This window comes from Schistocerca americana, chromosome 2 (assembly GCF_021461395.2).
Source record: "Schistocerca americana isolate TAMUIC-IGC-003095 chromosome 2, iqSchAmer2.1, whole genome shotgun sequence".
NCBI lineage: Eukaryota > Metazoa > Arthropoda > Insecta > Orthoptera > Acrididae > Schistocerca > Schistocerca americana.
In genome coordinates, this window is record NC_060120.1 from 409644409 (window position 1) to 409664129 (window position 19721).

The 19721-nt window shown below is 44.3% G+C and overlaps 1 protein-coding gene across 1 annotated transcript in view; it reads left to right on the forward strand.

Moving 5' to 3' along the window:
- Window positions 1-19721, forward strand: part of LOC124595137 (sodium-dependent nutrient amino acid transporter 1-like) — a 168576-nt gene that overhangs the window by 58570 nt on the left and 90285 nt on the right. The window contains exon 2 of the mRNA XM_047133736.1: window positions 15310-15402. Coding sequence (XP_046989692.1) covers window positions 15352-15402 — 51 coding nt within the window. The 5' untranslated portion in view covers window positions 15310-15351. The remainder of the gene's footprint in view (window positions 1-15309; window positions 15403-19721) is intronic.

The following is a 19721-nucleotide window of genomic DNA, read 5'->3' on the forward strand; positions in this document are numbered from 1 at the left end:
GAGCCGCGCGGGATTAGCCGAGCGGTCTCAGGCGCTGCAGTCATGGACTGTGCGGCTGGCCCCGGTGGAGGTTCGAGTCCTCCCTCGGGCATGGGTGTGTGTGTGTTTCTCCTTAGGATAATTTAGGTTAAGTAGTGTGTAGGCTGATGACCTTAGCAGTTAAGTCCCATAAGATTTCATACACACACACACACACACACACACACACACACACACACCGGACGTCGGAGTGAAAGGGCGCGATTTTATGTGGATGAGATTGCCCATTGATCTTACGTCAACATGAATATCATCTCTTTGGAGGGGAGTCTGTGTACTCGGCCAGAAAGATCAATACCCGACTTTTACAACGTGACAGAAACTGTATCTCATTGTTCGCGATCCGGCCCAACGGAATAACTGGGAGGTACGGAGCGCAAAAGATCCAGGATTTACGTTTTACACGAGCCATTTGGCAAGTCTGTCGGACCTCATTTACATCTCCCGTGGGTTCGTTGATGCGATGCTCGATATAGAGCGCTGGTCTTTGGTGTTCTCTGATCACCGCGCACATGTGTACACTTCTCCTTCACCTGCAGAAAGAGCCGGGCACCATGGAAGTCAGCACTGAACACTTAGCATCTGCAGGTTCCTGATTGTTGCCAAAGTATCACTGAGACGTGGACATGTTGCGAAAGGCGTTTCTGATCCTATGCATCAGTGGTGGACTTGTGGTTAGAACGTGCCAAACCGACACCCCGTCGCCTGTTCCTCATTTAAGTTGGGAGGTGACCGCTTGATATAACTATACTAGAGACTTCAACTTCAACGCAGTCCGCAGCCTTCATGGCCAGCCGCCTTCCCCGGAAGTGCAAACTGAATATACTGTGGTTCATGACAAGCTGCTAGCGATTACTAGCTGGGAACTAAAGGGGACTGTGGTGAGTGCCCGCATAAATGGCGGGAGAATCCCTCCATGCATCATACTGTGCACGATCGCAGACACCACAAGCAAATCTTAGTCACTGAACTCGTCTATCACCGTACGCACCTGTCACCTGCCGAGCAGACATAGTCGATAGCTTCGTCGAACATTGCCGGCCGCTGTGGTCTAGCGGTTCTGGCGCTGCAGTCCGGAACCGCGGGACTGCTACGGTCGCAGGTTCGAATCCTGCCTCGGGCATGGGTGTGTGTGATGTCCTTAGGTTAGTTAGGCTTAAGTAGTTCTAAGTTCTATGGGACTTATGACCTAAGATGTTGAGTCCCATAGTGCTCAGAGCCATTTGAACCATTCGTCGAACATTATCGCTGAGTCTACCGTGCCGATGATGAGACCATCCGGAACGTACCACGCGCCCTCGCGGTTGAGGAGTTGATTAATGGAACCTTTCACGTCCGAGAAGGTTACTGCTGCTATCTTCATGGGTGTGCTGTGCATGTCGCCAGTCATCGATGGAATTTTATCGTCCGTTTTGTGGTCTCATGTCTACACGATGGAAGGAGATGTATAATGAACTGATCAAATTTGCAGCTACGATTTCGCAAGCTTTTATCGCGGGCATTATTGCTCCCGTCCATAAACCGACACCTGCAAATAGACGGCCCATTACCGCGTTATCACCATATTAACTACTGACTATAAGATTTTTGATCGGATAATGGTGGATCGCTGCAGACTCCAACGGTCGATCTGCCAAGGCTGCTCCCTTTCAATGTACCTTCATGAGGTGGCGCTGGAGCCGCTCATATGCCTGCTGACGGCACAGTTGTCTGGAGTCTCCTTACGCGGTTACACATTTCGATGTAGCGCATGCGCAGAAGACCTCCTGCTGCTGGTTCGTTCTCGGGAGTGGGTCGCACAGATTCTCGATACCATTGCGGCTCATGGCAGAGCGCCTGGAAGAGCGATGAATGTGCGCAAATCCTCGGCGCCGTCTATTGGTCGCGAGCTACTCCCTGGAAGATCTGGCGCACCAGCCCTGCATCCTGCGTCTGAGCTATTCTGGGATCACCTTTACGTCGTCAACGCGCCGTACAGCGGCGGTCAACTTCCGTCAGGTTATGAGAATTACCCGTATGATGATCAGTCACATCTTCTTCAGTCGGATAGATCCTTTGCAACATGTCATCAACCTGAATGCCTATGTCGCATCCAGAATGGCTCATATTGCGCAGTTTCTACCGCTGCCGATTACTGTAGGAAGTTGTTTTCAGGCGACATTCGGATATTTTCTGACCACCGGGTCCATCTGCAAAATCCCCTGTGACACAATCGTCCCCCGCTTGCTGGAGGACTTTGTCTTACGCGCGTACGCTACCTTTCGGCGGCACATGTTGACGATGTATAAGCAATGGCGCGGTGTGGAGGTCTCCACTGCGCGCCATTTACGTGCCGTTCCTGTGCCGCTAGTCCTGGTCGGTAGCATCGTGCCGGTGTTATCACACGTCGCGTCGTTCATTGCGGAAGTCTGTTACACTCGCACCGAACTCCCACTAATGCGCCGGCCGCTGGCAAAGGACTAATACGTTCTTTACCTGCGTAGCGTCGCCTGTAAAATAGTAGAATGGTGATTTGTACCATGATTTGGCGGCACATCCATCACAGTTTCCTTCCGACTCATGTCAGATCGACTTGTTACTATGCGTCCTGTGGATAGTATCCAACTTATCAGCGGTTCCCTCCCGTAAGGACTGGTGGACTCTTCTCTCTTCGCTGTCTGACGCAGTGTCAACGATGATCACCACGGCTGCAACTGTGTAGCCGTTGCTGATGTCTGGTTGTCAGGGCGCCAACTGGTCGCTTGTTTTCCGCGAGTGCCGCCGCATTTTATTGACCCAGAGTCCTTTCTTTATCCAGCAGTGCATTATTTTCCTGCCACAAAGTCTCGGGAGGTCCTCTGGATAAAGGGTAGGACCGTAGCATATCTTAAGGAGATGCTCATCAGTCGCGCTTCGATTTTTGATAGCACTTGCAGACTGCACGTGCGAAGATTGCACGCTGTTCCTATTATCGCACTATTTTGCCAATTATCTTAATACTGTTTTTACCACGCCCCAACTAAGTTTGTATGTTCAACGCGTGGTAGGCGCCTCCCCTATTCGGAACGAAACATTACGCTCCTACCTCTTGGACTCTCTCCACCTGCCATCATTTATCGCTTTGCGAGGTTTTCAGGATTCCGGATGTTTCCCCAATGTATATATGTGAAAAAAAGGAAAGGAGCCGTGTGAGGATGCAGCTCAGTAACGGGAAGGGAGAGCCATCATGGCCAGGTCCCGGGTTTTGACCGATCAAAAAGTTAAAAAGGCAAATGCTTTACTTGTTTCAAAACAGTGAGAAATTTTAAATAGTTTCTCACTTGAAGAACTCTATCAGACAAATAAAAAAAAAAGTAACACACATTCGCGTAGGCAACAAATTAAGATCACTGTACTTTCAAAGTTATAGTGACTCCATATGAAGATATTAATTTTATCTTGCAGTACAAAAGCTTTATCATCTCCCTATCGTAATGATAAATCTTGCTGCAACACACCGTGGAAACTGCTGGCAGGACTAAGTATTTTCCGTAATTTTATCCATCACAGTTTTTCTGAGAACTTTGTACAATTTACTAGCACTCGCTGTGGGGTGTCAGCTACTAGGTGTGTCAGCTACTTGGGGGAGAGGTCACTACTGAGGCCGGCCGATGTGGCCTTGCGGTTCTTTTTTTTTTGGTCATCAGTCTACTGACTGGTTTGATGCGGCCCGCCACGAATTCCTATCCTGTGCTAACCTCTTCATCTCAGAGTAGCACTTGCAACCTACGTCCTCAATTATTTGCTTAACGTATTCCAATCTCTGTCTTCCTCTACAGTTTTTGCCCTCTACAGCTCCCTCTAGTACCGTGGAAGTCATTCCCTCATGTCTTAGCAGATGTCCCTTCTCCTTATCAGTGTTTTCCACATATTCCTTTCTGATTCTGCGTAGAACCTCATCATTCCTTACCTTATCAGTCCACCTAATTTTCAACATTCGTCTATAGCACCACATCTCAAATGCTTCGATTCTCTTCTGTTCCGGTTTTCCCACAGTCCATGTTTCACTACCATACAATACCAGACGTACATCCTCAGAAATTTCTTCCTCCAATTAAGGCCGGTATTTGATATTAGTAGACTTCTCTTGGCCAGAAATGCCTTTTTTGCCATAGCGAGTCTGCTTTTGATGTCCTCCTTGATCCGTCCGTCATTGGTTATTTTACTGCCTAGGTAGCAAAATTCCTTAACTTCATTGACTTCGTGACCATCAATCCTGATGTTAAGTTTCTCGCTGTTCTCATTTCTACTACTTCTCATTACCTTTGTCTTTCTCCGGTTTACTCTCAAACCATACTGTGTACTCATTAGACTGTTCATTCCGTTCAGCAGATCATTTAATTCTTCTTCACTTTCACTCAGGATAACAATGTCATCAGCGAATCGTATCATTGATATCCTTTCACCTTGCATCTTAATTCCACTCCTGAACCTTTCTTTTATTTCCATCATTGCTTCCTCGATGTACAGATTGAAGAGTAGGGGCGAAAGGCTACAGCCTTGTCTTACAACCTTATTAATACGAGCACTTCGTTCTTGAGCGTCCACTCTTATTATTCCCTCTTGGTTGTTGTACATATTGTATATGACCCGTCTCTCCCTATAGCTTACCCCTACTTTTTTCAGAATCTCGAACAGCTTGCACCATTTTATATTGTCGAACGCTTTTTCCAGGTCGACAAATCCTATGAAAGTGTCTTGATTTTTCTTTAGCCTTGCTTCCATTATTAGCCGTAACATCAGAATTGCCTCTCTCGTCCCTTTACTCTTCCTAAAGACAAACTGATCGTCACCTAGCGCATTCTGAATTTTCTTTTCCATTCTTCTGTATATTATTCTTGTAAGCAGGTTCGATGCATGAGCTGTTAAGCTGATTGTGCGATAATTCTCGCACTTGTCAGCTCTTGCCGTCTTCGGAATTGTGTGGATGATTATTTTCCGAAAGTCAGATGGTATGTCGCCAGACTCATATATTCTACACACCAACGTGAATAGTCGTTTTGTTGCCACTTCCCCCAATGATTTTAGAAATTCTGATGGAATGTTATATATCCCTTCTGCCTTATTTGACCGTAAGTCCTCCAAAGCTCTTTTAAATTCCGATTCTAATACTGGATCCCCTATCTCTTCTAAATCGACTCCTGTTTCTTCTTCTATCACATCAGACAAATCATCACCCTCATAGATGCTTTCAATGTATTCTTTCCACCTATCTGCTCTCTCCTCTGCATTTAACAGTGGAATTCCCGTTGCACTCTTAATGTTACCACCGTTGCTTTTAATGTCACCAAAGGTTGTTTTGACTTTCCTGTATGCTGAGTCTGTCATTCCGACATCCATATCTTTTTCGATGTCTTCACTGTATCATCTGAATTGGGAGGTCGGTAAAAGGATCCAATTATTATTTTATTTCGGTTGCCAACAATAACCTCTGCCCATACTAACTTACAGGAAGCATCTACTTCAACTTCGCGACATGTTAAACTGCTTCTGACAGCAACAAACTTGCCACCCCCAACCATGTTTAGCCTAACCTTTCGGAACACCATTACGTTCTTCGCAAAAATTTCGACTGAGCTTATTTCCTGCTTTAGCGAGCTTTCAGTGCCTACAACGATTTGAGCATCAGTGCTTTCTATTAGGGCTTGGAGCTTTGGTAGTTTCCCAACACAACTGCGACAATTTATAACTGTTATACCAATGGTTCCTGTATCTACGTTTTTCCTGTGTTCAGCCTGCATCCTTTGTGACTGAAGCCCTTCTTATGTTTTACCGAGACCGTCTAACTTAAAAAACCGCCCAGTCCACGCCACACAGCCCCTGATACCCGTGGAGCCACCTCCTGCGTATAGTGGACACCTGACCTATTCAGCAAAGCCCGAAACCCAACCACCCTTTGGTTCAAGTCTATGAATCTGCAGCCCACTCGGTCGCAGAACCGTTTGAGCCTCTGATTCAGACCCTCCACTCGGCTCTGTACCAGAGGTCCGCAATCGGTAGTGTCGACTATGCTGCAAATGGTCAACTCTGCTTTCATCTTGCAAGACTGGCAACCTTTACGACTTAGCCGCTCGAAACCAGAGAGAATCTCTTCTGATCCAAAGTGACACACATCATTGGTACCGACGTGAGCCACCACCTGCAGTTAGCTGCACCCTGTGCTCTTCATGGCATCCGGGAGGACCCTTTCCACTTCTGGAATGACTCTACCCAGTATTCACACGGAGTGCACACTGGATTTCTTACCCTTCTTGTCAGCCAAGTCCCTAAGGGGCACCATAACGCGCCTAACGTTGGAGCTCCCAACTACCAATAATCCCAGCTTCTGCGATTGCCCAGATCTTGCAAACTGAGTGGTTTCCTCTGAAACAGGACAGGAGACAGCATCTGGCTCAGCGACAGTGTTAGCCACAGACAACACGTGGAACCTGTTTGTCAGACAAACCGGGGAGGCCTTACGTGCGGCCGCCTGGGAAGTCTTTCGACGCCTGCTTCACCCTGGGGCGACCTCCAACTCGACCACAGGTTTGGAGTCAGCCTCAGTGCGAGCAGTAACTGGGTTGGCGACCGGTGAGGACCGATCGGGGGACTCTGACGTGCTGGACGTCCGTTGGATCCCCACGTCCGGCCCACAACAGTGGTGCCCTTCCACTGCAGCCTCAAGCTGTGTAACCGAAGCCACCACAACTTGAAGCTGAGAGTGAAGTGTCAGCCACTTGGCTCACATCCGCACACGACAATCGCAGTCCGTGTCCATACTAAAGACCGTGGAAAACTAAACTATGCAGATAAACGGACTATCGGCACGTGCTGATCATCTCTACTGTAGAACCTGTCGAAAAAGCACAAACTCTGTCTATTAATACGCAGATATTCAAAAACCTAACTACCTTCGAAAGCGAAATAATGTCTCTAATGACATTTTTGTATGATTTCTTGAAGCCATCAGCTGCCATTGACAAGAAGAATTTTTCTGAAGACTAATTTAACAGCAAAAAAAAAAAAAAAAAACCATGCATACGTCTAAAAAATGACACAAAATTGAAACAATAAGTGTCATTCTATTCACCATATATTTATTATTCGTAACATTTTTTGTTCAGTGATGAAAAAATGTTTTATTCATGTATGTGAATACTGTTTCGGATAATACACATTATTCACAAATAACGAATTATAATTTTTATCTGTATTTATCTTTCACCCAGTTCTGGTGGCAAACGAAGTGCATCGCGCATGCACACATTGCAATTCGCAGCCTATGTGCAAGTGAATGCAAGCGTGTGACATACGTGGCCGTGAACAGGCGCTCATGTGGCTGCGCCATCCTCGTGGCAGCGTACAAGTGCTCGCTCGCCTGTCATTAAGGGAATCAGCATCGGTAATCTTCGGCAACTTCCGCCTAGGTATGCAAACTGTCCCGCACACCGCAGCCGCGTGAACGCCACATGGATCAGGCGTATGTTTGCAAACCGTCGAACGTGTACGTTTTTGTGGGATCGAATTGACGTTTAACAAAAAGGATGAGGAGTGATCTGTTAAGCTCTTTCGCCATACATCAAATTTTGACCAAGGATATGCACCTGCTAAAAGGTTGTTCCAAAATGGTGCTGAAACACTTCTCAACTGAGCAGAAGGACAACCGAGGAAACGTATGCGTTGATCTTATTGAGAGAATTGCCAATGGCCACGTATTGGTCAGTCGTGTGATCACAGGTAGCGAATTCTGGATTTTTGAATACCATTCTGAGACAAAGCGGGGAAATGAGAAGTGGCACTCTGCGACATCCCTTTGACCGGAGGAAGTTCGAATGAGCAAACCATAGATGCAAACAATGCTGATTGCTTTTTTGACAGTAGAAAGGTCGTGTGCAGACAATTGGTTTCTCCAGGACAAACTGTCAACCAATAGTTTTACAAATATATCCTTGAAAGACTCAGGAAGGCTGAATCGAGTGGGACATGATATTGCAGACAAATGGATGCTACATCATGACAGGGCCACCATATCACACGGCCACTTCCGTCACGGAATTTTGGCTCTCAAAAGGCGTTCCTGCTGTTCCACAGCCCATCTGTTCACCTAATCTGAGTCCTTGCGACTTTTCTCATTTCCTGAAGTTGAAACATTTCTTAACAGGGCGTCGTTTTGGGACTCTGAAGAACATTCAAAAGAATGTGACTTACATGTTAAAGGCTCTACCAGTTGAAGCCATTCAGCACTGCTACCAAGACTAGGAATAACGACTCCGCTGGTGTACGCCTCAATATTTTTATCAACACTTCGGAAATATTGTCTACCAAAATTACAAGAACGAAATGTGTGAATAATCTTGTAAACGACTGGGAGGCAAGAAGTATTGTAAACTGAGCAAATCACTGCTAGGTGACGTTCGAGGAAACTTATACTTGCTGCAGTAGAGTAGGAGACATTTACAGAGATCATGAACCTGTAGGTATTAATACTGGACTGAAACAGCCAAGAATTAAGATAAAGGTATATTCTTTCAGCTAGGATATGCAGTGTTGGTAGTAAGGACAAAATTAGACTATAGTTATACACAAAGCAAAAAAAGTATGTTGCCCACTACAGCAACACTTATTGATAGAAGACTGGGAAAGCACTAATGCCTTTTAGCTCCATTCGAACAGCCCTCGGAAAGCCAGGCGGCACCGACCGACCGCCGTGTCATCCTCATCGACTAACGTGATAAGATGTGGATACGGAGGGATATAGGGTATCTCACTCCTCGCCCGGATGTTGTCAGTTTTCGTAACTTGGAGCCGCTGTTACTCAGTCAAGTAGCTGCTCACTTGTCATCATGAGGATGAGTTCACCGCGGCAGGTAACAATCCATGGTGGCCCGGAAGGTAACCTATCGAAGGGCTAACCACGCCTGACGTTGTTTAACTTCGTTGATTTGATAGGAGCCGGTGTACCTACCGCGGCAAGGCCGTTGATGCTTATTATCTCTGACGGCAAAAATGCGTGAATGCTATAAAAAATAAAACAGTCTCGATTACCGCAGACTAATGCACGTGGGTCCACGAAGACATACATGACCAGTCACCACCACTTCACACACAACAGTACCTCACACCACCCATGCCCCAGCCAATATCTATTGCTCCACTATCCATTACTCCACTACACTCACGTTCCACGTTCTCTCTACATCTACTCACTGTGGGTGAACAAAAATATAGAAACACGAGAAACACGACAACTTACTGTGCCTAATACGGTGCAGGAAAACAGTGAAATTCAAAACAGCTTCTAGTCGTCCCAGAGTTTACAAATATGGATCCTGTATGGTTTGCAAGGAAATATTATACCCCTCATCCTGTGAAACAGTCCAATCACGTAACGCTAAGGAAGGTGGACTATTATCACGCACCCTTCTCTCCAAAGCAGACCACAACGGCTCAATAATTATGAGATCTGGTGACTGGTGTCCAGGGGAGATGCTACAACTCATCTCCATGATCACAAAACCAGTCCTGGATGATGTAAGCTGTTCAGCAGGGCTCTGTAGTCTTGGAACATAGCATCGCCATTGGGGAACAAATGTTGTATCATGGGATGGGCCTAATCAGCCAAAATGGTTACATATTTCTTGGTAGTAATACGACCTCGCAGAGTAACCATGGGGGTAATGGAATACCACGGTATGGCTGTCCAAGTGATCACCGAAATCCCTTCACATTTTTCTCTTGGGACTTAAACTCGTCCAGAAGTTGGAAACAGTGTGAAGCAACACATTCTTTCATTGCTGCGTAGTCCAGGCTTTATGGCTTCGGCATCACTGATGAGTGGCTTTGCAATTCCATTACGCTGCAACTCCCTGCTTATGGAGCTGCCTTCCTGTTGTTTTAGTGCTGATAGTGTTCGTGAGTGCAACATCCAGTTCTGCAGCGTACTCTGAAGGTGTCGTCCTCTTCAGTCCTCTTCAGTGACAGTCTGTCACGATGCATCAGTGCACAACATCGTCCATGATCTGACTTAGTGGATGTTTTCTCAGTATGCGATATAAATCAGCGAACAGTCTGACACTGCTGTTGATGCTGTTAAACTTTTTATGTAAATTGAGAACATCATAGGGTCCTTTACGCTTTCTAGGACCACGTCCTATAAGGTGTCTCTTGAAACTCTAAATGCTTCGGCTGCATTCGTTGCGGAAGCATGTACCGTATGAGAACCAAGAATTATACTACGTTCCGATTCACTTAGCTTCGACGTAACGCACTCACAACGTCGCAGGACACTGTTACAACCACGACTGATACTTGCTATTTATTGAGGACATCGTACACGTGTCGTTCGTGGTGAAATACAACAGCGCTTCTGCTTTTATGGACAAGTGCACATTTCTCGCAGTGTTTCCGTATTTTTGTTCAACCCCTGTATACGAGACGCAAGCCGCTGTACATTTCAAGGTACCATATTAGCTATTTTCTGTTCTGTTCGCTCTGTTCCATGCACATAAAGAGAGATGAAAACATGACCGCCTGTCTCCCTCTGTACGTACCCTTATCTCTCTTATCTTATTCTATTGATCCGTATGCGAGATAAGCGATGCTAGTAGGAGTATGGTCGCACATTCTTCATCGAATAACAGTTCCCTAAAATACTCAAAGGGGTTTCACAAGAACTTTTCGATATTATTCTGGATGTATAACCACCTAAGGATATGGACTACAAAATCTTCAGCGAACAGTCTGACAGTGCTGTTGATGCTGTTAAACCTTTTATGTAAATTTAGAACGTAGGAGGCTCCTTTACGCTTTCTAGGACCACGTCCCATATTGCTTTCGTTTCTCTTGAACACTAGCCTTCGACTGTGCAGTTTGCATTAGATAAAGATTAATCGGGTATCTGCAGTTGTATTCTTTGTGATCATATCTAGCTTTCTAGTGGATTATGTGGACCGGCCTTGAAGGCCTATCGGAAATGCAATAAAGTGGAATCTCCCTTTGAAAGATGTCGTGTATAGATAAAGCGACCTGTATTTTGTACCAGTGGGGTTTCTTGAATCGGTGCTGGAATTTGGAAACAAATTTACTTTCTTCGGGAACGTTATAATTTTTGAGTGTAGCATATGTTCTAGGATCCAGCAACAGCGTTATTGCGCTGTGATTCTGTGCATCCGTTCTTTTACCGTTTTTGTAAACAGGGGTGATTCGCATGCTTTTCCAGACGGGTGGTACTATTCGCTGTTGGCCGGCCGTTGTGGCCGAGCGGTTCTAGGCGCTGCAGACTGGAACCACGCGACCGCTACGGTCGCAGGTTCGAATCCTGCCTCGGGCATGGATGTGTGTGATGTCCTTAGGTTAGTTGGGTTTAAGTAGTTCTAAGTTCTAGGGGACTGATGACCTAAGATGTTGAGTCCCATAGCGCTCAGAGCCATTTGAACCATATTCGCTGGTCAAGAGATTCTCGGTAAATATGACCTAGGAAGTAGGATAATTCGGCAGCGTATTTAATGTAAAACATATTTGGAACTCCGTCAACATTTATTACTTTATTCGCTTTTATTTTTTCTGGTTGTTCATAATAACAGGCGTGCTAATATTGATATCTCCCATTTGGCAGGTTTTGCGACCGAATTAAATGTTTCTTTTTTCTAGTTCTTGTCTTCAGTTTTACCATCAGACTGTTCCACAAGATCAGCTGATTTCTCATTCGATCGAATCGTGTTCATGCAAAGGCATTATTCCCACAAGGTGATAAGCAAGCCCTCATACATCTTTACAGGATGATTCCGTGATGATGTTACAAAATTTCAGGGGTGGTGGAGAAGGGTAAATGTATGTCTGAACTAAGGAACTCTACTCCGAATAGAAAGGTATAAGCGAAAATCTATCAAGTTCCACCTTAGCCTCTCGCATTGATCCAATTAAAGGCCCCACCTTCGGAACCCTGATCATGCTGTACAGGATTCCCGCTGAATATTACCCAATACACTCAGATCATTTACCCTATCGACCGACGAGTAACGGCACACGCAGCTTAATGTCAGCGAGTGAAAAATTTCAAGTCTACGGTATATTAATAATGAAGTTCATTCACATGTACAAGCTTAACAAGCTGCTACATTTACTACAATTCTTCAAAAAGGTATCGCCCAGCGTCACTATAGGCATGGTACCGTCTTGCCCGTTCTGATATCCCAAGTGTCATTTAAACAGTGTGGCAGACAGCGAGAATTCTTCCCAGGAGATTCTTTTCAGTCTCGACTGGCGTCTCGTACACAAGAGTTTTCACATGGCTCCACATGAAGAAGGCAAGAGGAGTGAGATTAGGTGAACGTGCTGGCCACGAAATACAACCTTCTCTGCCTAACCACTTTTCAGGTAATGTCGCAGCCAGTTGTTCTCGAATCCATAGTTCAAAGTGAGGTGGGTCTCCATCATGTTGGAACCGCATCCGCTGACGAATAACAAGTGAGGTACGTTCCAGGAACCTGGGTAGTACGTCTCAGATAAACGCTTTCTACACTGGCAGATTTAAGCTTGGAGGAAGTACAAACGGGACTAGTACATAATGACTGACTATACCTGTCCACACGTAGACTGATAGCACTTGTGATGGCTTTTGACAACAGTAGCGTGGGGTTCTCATCGGCCCAAACATGACAGCTGCCACTGCTTAGCAGTCAGTCTCCTATGAAACAGGCTTCATCCATCATATGTACGCACGAAACTGAGGATCGACTGTAAGACAGTGAAAGAACCAGTTTACGAAAACGGCATGAGCTCCAAAGTCAACAGGAGTCAAAATACTCCCTTTCTGAGGACGAGAGGAGTGTAGCTGCGTTTCCAGTAACCTTCCATACAGTAGTCTCCTAAACATTCATTTTACGTACAACTGATCGAATGCTGATTGCAGGCGCCTCATTCGCACGGTCATGCACTGCATATGCTAAGTAGGCAGTCACTGTAGTTCGTCGTCTTCCTCTGTCGTTGTACTGTGGTACCAATTGCCCCGTTCCGCTTAATTGTTGGAACAATCTTCGGAACGTGGTGTAAGCTGGACGCCTTCCACACGGATATCTGCGTCTGTAAAAACTTTCCGCTTCTCCGATGCTTCCATCTGCCTGTCCACACACGAAAATCATGTCTGCAAGTTCCATCGCCGGGCACTATTCCATTTATTTAGGACTGATCGACGTTAAGAGTTCAAGTTGTAAAGACAGTCTACTACAGTTCAAATATTGAACGCGAGGATTAATCACGTCAGTACACAATAAGCCACCAGCAATGGATTGCTAGAGCTATTACTGCAACCTCTACACATAGGTCCTTGTCGGTATTGCCTATCCTACAATCTTTGCAGTAACAGTACCGATACATTCATTTCATTGCCAGAGGTATCAGAACGATTTTCATGTATAACTTTCGACAAGGGTCCCTTATTTCAAATTAATACATTTACTCTTCACCATCATCCCTGAAAGTTTTTAGTATCATCACGGAATCATCCTGTGTATGTACAGTGGCCCAATGGTTCTCTTCTTCGACCCAATAAAGACATTGTGAGGTCAGCTCAAAACAGTTGAGTTGCGAATCTAACAGTCCTGGAGCAGACCAGTGATGATGGCCAGATGTTCAGGACTGATGGAATGCGAAGTCTGGAACATTCTGTCATCGTGATTTGACTTGCGGAGGCTGCTGCAGAGTAGTGCACGTGACACTGACGATGGTCATAATGGATGACAGTGAAAAATAAGCCCTTGAGGACTGGTCATCACCGACAATGACAGCCATCTACGCCGGATGGCCGGCGCGCACACCGTGACAAATGCCAGCCTGCCAGTGCAGCGGCTCTGCGTGTTTTGCGCATAAACATATTCGCCAGTAGTCTGCTGAAAACGGGTTGCGAGACCTGTGAGCTTTTATCCAACGAAACTTTCAACTCCTGTGTCCGCCGTGAGGGAGGCAGCTTTTAAAATATGTCTTATGAACTTAGATGTTCCCAGATACCATTTGAAGCCCTGTCTTCTATAAAGAGTTCTTCCACCACTCAGCCATATGCCACCAACGTTCGAAATACGAGGATCGTTCACTAACTAAGACAAAACATTTTTTCTCTCGGCCAATTTCAGTTGGAAACATATGAGATTTGTTGTGGGACGTCTTAGAGTATTCCCGCATCAGACCCTATAGATCACAAAGTTCCGATAGATGGTTGCGTTATTAAGTAGTTTTCAAAGAAACGTCTGTAACTGGGGTTTGTTCCAAGCGAAGAGCCGGCACTGAGTTTCTTTTGGCGGAAAACCAGAGCATCGCAGATACTCACAGGCGCTTGCAGAATGTCTATAGAGACCCAACCGGAGCATTTTACGACTTCCATCTGTTTGGTCCAATGAAGAATGCACTCCGTGGGAGCAGTACGTGAATGATGGGGAGGTTACTTATGCAGCAAGACGGTGGCTCCGACGTCGGCCATTAGAGTGATACCATATGGGCGTAAAGGCCCTCCCAGTAAAGTTGTTGAAGGCTGAGACATTGAACGGAGATTATGTAGAAAAATATGGTTTTTAGCCAGAAGACTGTGGAATAATATGGTGTATCGTAATCCTGAAGAAAACCAACCCGCTTACAGAAAAAAAGTGTTGTTTTACTTATCGAACGCCCCTCGCAGATCCCTTACCCTGAAATGAAAGATGAAATACCTCAGTAATTTTGTAACTTAATACACGAAACTATGTTACGTAAACATGGACCCTTATTCTTTTCTTTCTAAGAGCCGCGTTAAACTGAGATATTTTTGTAAATGTGTGAAACCAAGGTGCCCTGCTTGTGAGATGCGCTGTCAGCATGCTCCTGCACTGGACTACAGTAGGGCAACATCGGTTTCTGGTCTTCGTAAGACATCCAGCAGTGTTCCACGATCGTCCTTTTCGGTTCTTCTGCCTTGAGAATATTTGGCAGCAGAAGTTGACAAATGCAGAGCACATTAATTGGGTAATGGAATGGGAAATGCTACAGCAACCCGTTAGGAAACGATAGCAGATCGAGATGCTCATCAGTAAATATAGTGGTTCAGGAATGCGTAAAAAGATAGGAAATTGCATTACGTAGGAAATTAAGGACTGCATCAGAGCCTGAAAAATACGGTTTACATAAATGCAATAGAGTGACCGTTTTATAATCGCGCTGTCTTTAGAGGAAATAGCTGTTTAATGTAACACCTAATTCTCGTAAATTATTTAGCACCATGACATGCCGCTGACAGATTCATTATTCCAGGTTGGTGAAGCACACACATCTCGAAAGAAGACTAAGACGAGAATGAGGGTCCCCACGAAGGGCTCAGATCTTGGACACCGTTCCGCTGACTTGGTGAGTCAAGATGTTCTTCGTTTTTAAGCTCCAAACAAACTGCTGTTTATGCTCACACGAAACACTATATATATCAACCTACTCTTTCTGATTCTAATAATATTAAATCTTCCCCTTTTTGTAAATGACACAGGGTAATAATATGGTAACTCTATTTATTTTTAAAGTTGTGAGAAAATTCATTTTCACTACAACAGACATATTTAAATTAATCACAAATCTCTTACTATTTTCATTTCTCCAAATTCCACAAAATATTCACTGGGGTGTGATTCGTGGCATGAATAAGTTTATTATTCAGCACACGCAAACGTTCCACACATTCCTAAGCGAAAATCAAAAACGAACGTCGTTATTTGCACTCACATCCAGACTGAAAAACTTAAATGAAAGTAGTTTCATTAATCAACTGAACTGAGATTGTCTAGATACTCATCACAACCAATCAGAAGACTTAACAGAAATCGTGTACTAAGGATTGTCACATCAGTGTCGCCAAATGGACAGGAATCTAGGTTGGCCTTATTAACAACGCACTAACTCTAAAACTACGAACTACATGGAAGGAAGGTCAGTGGGGCAGTGTTTAGCATTTCTTTGACAAAGAGGTAATTAGGTAGAGTGAGAGCACTAGCTCAAACTGGATAAGAATTTAGAGAGGAGTAGTATAAATGATCCATACCTGCATTCGCATGAGATGTAAATATGGACATATAAATGCGTTTCCTCCCAAACATGAATGCAGTGTCCACAATTGTGCCACTTCACCTGGTAATGAATAACTGTAATACGTATCAAATAATCCAAATGACAAATGAAAGTTCTTCACCTCTGTGTGACTGCCATTATCAATAGTGAAGACAAATTCTATTTTAAATCAGCTAGCAGCGTCGAATCATTTGGAGCAAGCTACAGCATTCTGTGGAGATAACAAATGTCAGCAGAGGAGATTACGAAGTATGACTCAGCACATTGCATTAAAATTATGAAGGATCGCAAAACAGATTTCGATACCAAACTCTCAACTTTCAATGATTCAAATTAGTTTCTTAAGGAGGCCGACTATAAACTCATATCGTAGTTTACTAGCAATGACAGTTATTTTGCATCTCTAACAGGAAACGGCCAGAAAAAATTAATAGAGCTGTGAAACAAACACAATTAAATGAAGAGTTTGTTTATCACAGCATTCGATTTAATGGTGAGTAAAATTAATAAACGATTATTGAGAATTAGCAGTTTAATAACTATCTGCCACACATCAAAACCGATAAGGATCAAGTGTTAGACCGAGGCAATTGATAACATAATCATGATTATAACACTGCATAGTAACTAATTTTTTCACAGAATATTTCGTTAGACTTGACAGAACATAGGCATATTACAAACCTAAACACACAGTATTTGTTTTATAGTTCGTTGTAAACCGGCTTTCTGCTTACTAGGCCATCCTCAGACAACTTAATACTAAACAGATAGTCCACACACCGCCAGCAAGAATTTATTGCTCTACAAAGATTGTTTTCCAAAGATATGTGACCTTTGAAGACTATATTTCTAAGAAGGGAGCAAAGGAAGACTGTGGGAGTGTGGAACAGCTGTACTATTTGCACATAGCATATTATCTTATGGCGAGAAATATTTTAACTGACTGATGCTACTTTAACAAGAGTGCATAATGGACCTGTATTTGATAATTAAGGATTAGGTCAGGATTCCGTGAACAGTGTTTATTGATAGCCAGAATTTCAAGTACCATTAGTTTCTGCCTCTATTTGCTCTATGGGAGACATCACACGCAGTATTATAAGAATGGCATTCATCGAAGCTTGTTCAGTAAAGACGGAACATTTCGTTTCGATTCGCTAACTCCTTTCATGTTCAATTTGTGTATGTAGTTACAGCTCTGTCTGACTAAATTACATTCACAGTCGCCACGCAAATTGCAAGGAGTTCTATAAATTCCATTCTATTCTTCTTTTCGTTCTCCTTCTTCTTTACTTCATGGATTAGGCATTCTTGCCTATTCGGCTTTGCAGTTGTCTCCAGCTTGTCTTCGATCATCTTCTTTCCCCTGGCATGTAATCAATCCAACGCTGCTTTCACAAGTCAGGTATTTTCCATTCTTTGTTTAGATTTTATTATGTGTGGATTCTGTATTTAATTCTTTCCTGATATATTCACTTCCTATCCTGTTCATCCTAGTGCATCCTTTAACACCCCTTAAAAAAAATCTCATATCTGCCGATTTTATTTTACTCAGCTGCTTTTGAGGAGTCAACTCATGCTTTGCTGCCATAATGCAATGATAGGTAATGCCATTACTTTATAAAGTTTCATTTTCCTTTCTTTACTAACTTAATTTTGAGTTCTTTGAATGGATCCACATAAAGCTTCACATTTTGTAACTTCTTGCTCAATTTCGTTATAAAAAGACTTACGTCACAATCAAGATATTCAAAATTCTATACTTGCTCTAAAAAGTTGTAACCTAGTACGATTTTCGATATGGCTGTATCATGTCCTCTTGCAGAAATAATTTTCATGTTGTTAAATAAAACTAAATTTAGGGTAGATTAGAATGTCAGTGGTGTTTATTGCAGGATTCAAGTGTGAATCGTATACGAGATACCGTATTTTGAAAAGTTTCCACAGACTCTCATCTGTGCCATTCACTCTGGGCAGTAGCTTGTGTGTTCCTTGAGTGCATTGCAACTTGCTAGTCAGTTAGTGTGTGACAGTCCAAGCAGTAGGTCGTAAGTGGACGATGCGAGTTATCAATGCAGGAAAAGCCGACAACCTCGTGGAGTGTGGAGGATGTAGGAAGAATGTATTTCGTTCTTGTGCAATGCCTGTGGTAGCACAAAATAATGAAGAACACAAGTGCATACACTAGTTACGTGAATTCTGACCAGTAACGAGACAGATGATCATCACAGGATCACAGGTTGTGTTCAAAATGACCACAGGCGCCGCGCGGAGTCGCCGCGCGGTTAAAGGCCCCATGTCACGGATTGCGCGGCCCCTCCCGCCGAAGGTTCGAGTCCTCCCTCGGGCATGGGTGTGTGTGTGTGTGTTCTTCTTAGCATAAGTTAGCTTAAGTCTAGGGACCAATGCAGTTTGGTCCCTTTATTTTTTTATTTTATTTATTTATTTTTTTTTTTTTTTTTTACCAACGTCAGTGGTAATACAGGCTTCCAGTCTGCTAATAGAAAGACTGCCGCACACGTGCTAGCATTTCAGCGGAGATTTCCGAGCAGGTTGCGGTAATACGTCATTGGATATAATCGGGTGTAGTTGGTGTGTCCGTGTAGACAGCGCCTTTCTACTTCCCCCACAGAAAAAAATCTACAGGCGTCAAATCCGGGCAACGGGCCATCCAGTGTACAGGTGCTCTGCATACAATCCACTTCCTGCACTATTGGCTGGACAGCCACCACGCTGATTCGTTGGCTTGCAGCGGATATGAAATGGTTCAATTGCAAGACATAGAGGAGGATTTTGCTAAATGGGGACAAATTGCAGGAAAATAGCCTCAGAGCGCAAAGAGAAAAAAGTCGAGTGGACATGTGGTCAGAAATGCATTCCAGGGGAGGCACACCCACTTGTTGGTGCGGATAAAAGATCTTTCACAACGAGCTCCGTACCAGCACCACACAGATGGCCCGCCAATATGGGATAAGCCAGACAACTGTGTGAACAAAAACTGAAAATTCTCCAAAGCAATTGCCACTATCTGTGTGCACGCCTTATTACCTACGGACTGGCCTCTGTGCTAGCAGTTTTTTCTCTGGTTTGTCGCACAGGCCACCACGGTGTTGAAATGTCTGTCATCCATTGTATTCATAGACGAGGCAAGCTTTATGAGGAGCGGTATCAACAACTTTCACAGCACTCAGCTGCGGGCTGTGGCGAATCTCCATCGTATGATGGCAGCAAACAATCAGCATCAGTTTAAATTCACTGTGTGGGTGCCGATAATTGGAGATCACCCTGTGGGACCAGTCATTTCACACATGAGGCATATCTGCATTTCCTGAGGGTGACTCTGTGTTGGAAGGTAATTGGCATTCTGACCATATCTCGGACTGCCTCAGGAGGAATCTAGAAACACCATACCTACCTACCTGTGACTCAGAAGCCTTGCCCATCAGTTACCTACTACGTATGAAGCCACACGCACCTAGTCTATAACATCATAAAGCAAGGTGGTGCTAAAACATGCCCTCTCTCCTCCAATCACAATGTTGTATTTCACCTTGAAACAGCCACTCACAGTGCAGTAATTTTCCAGTTATTGAAATGAAACAGGTCAA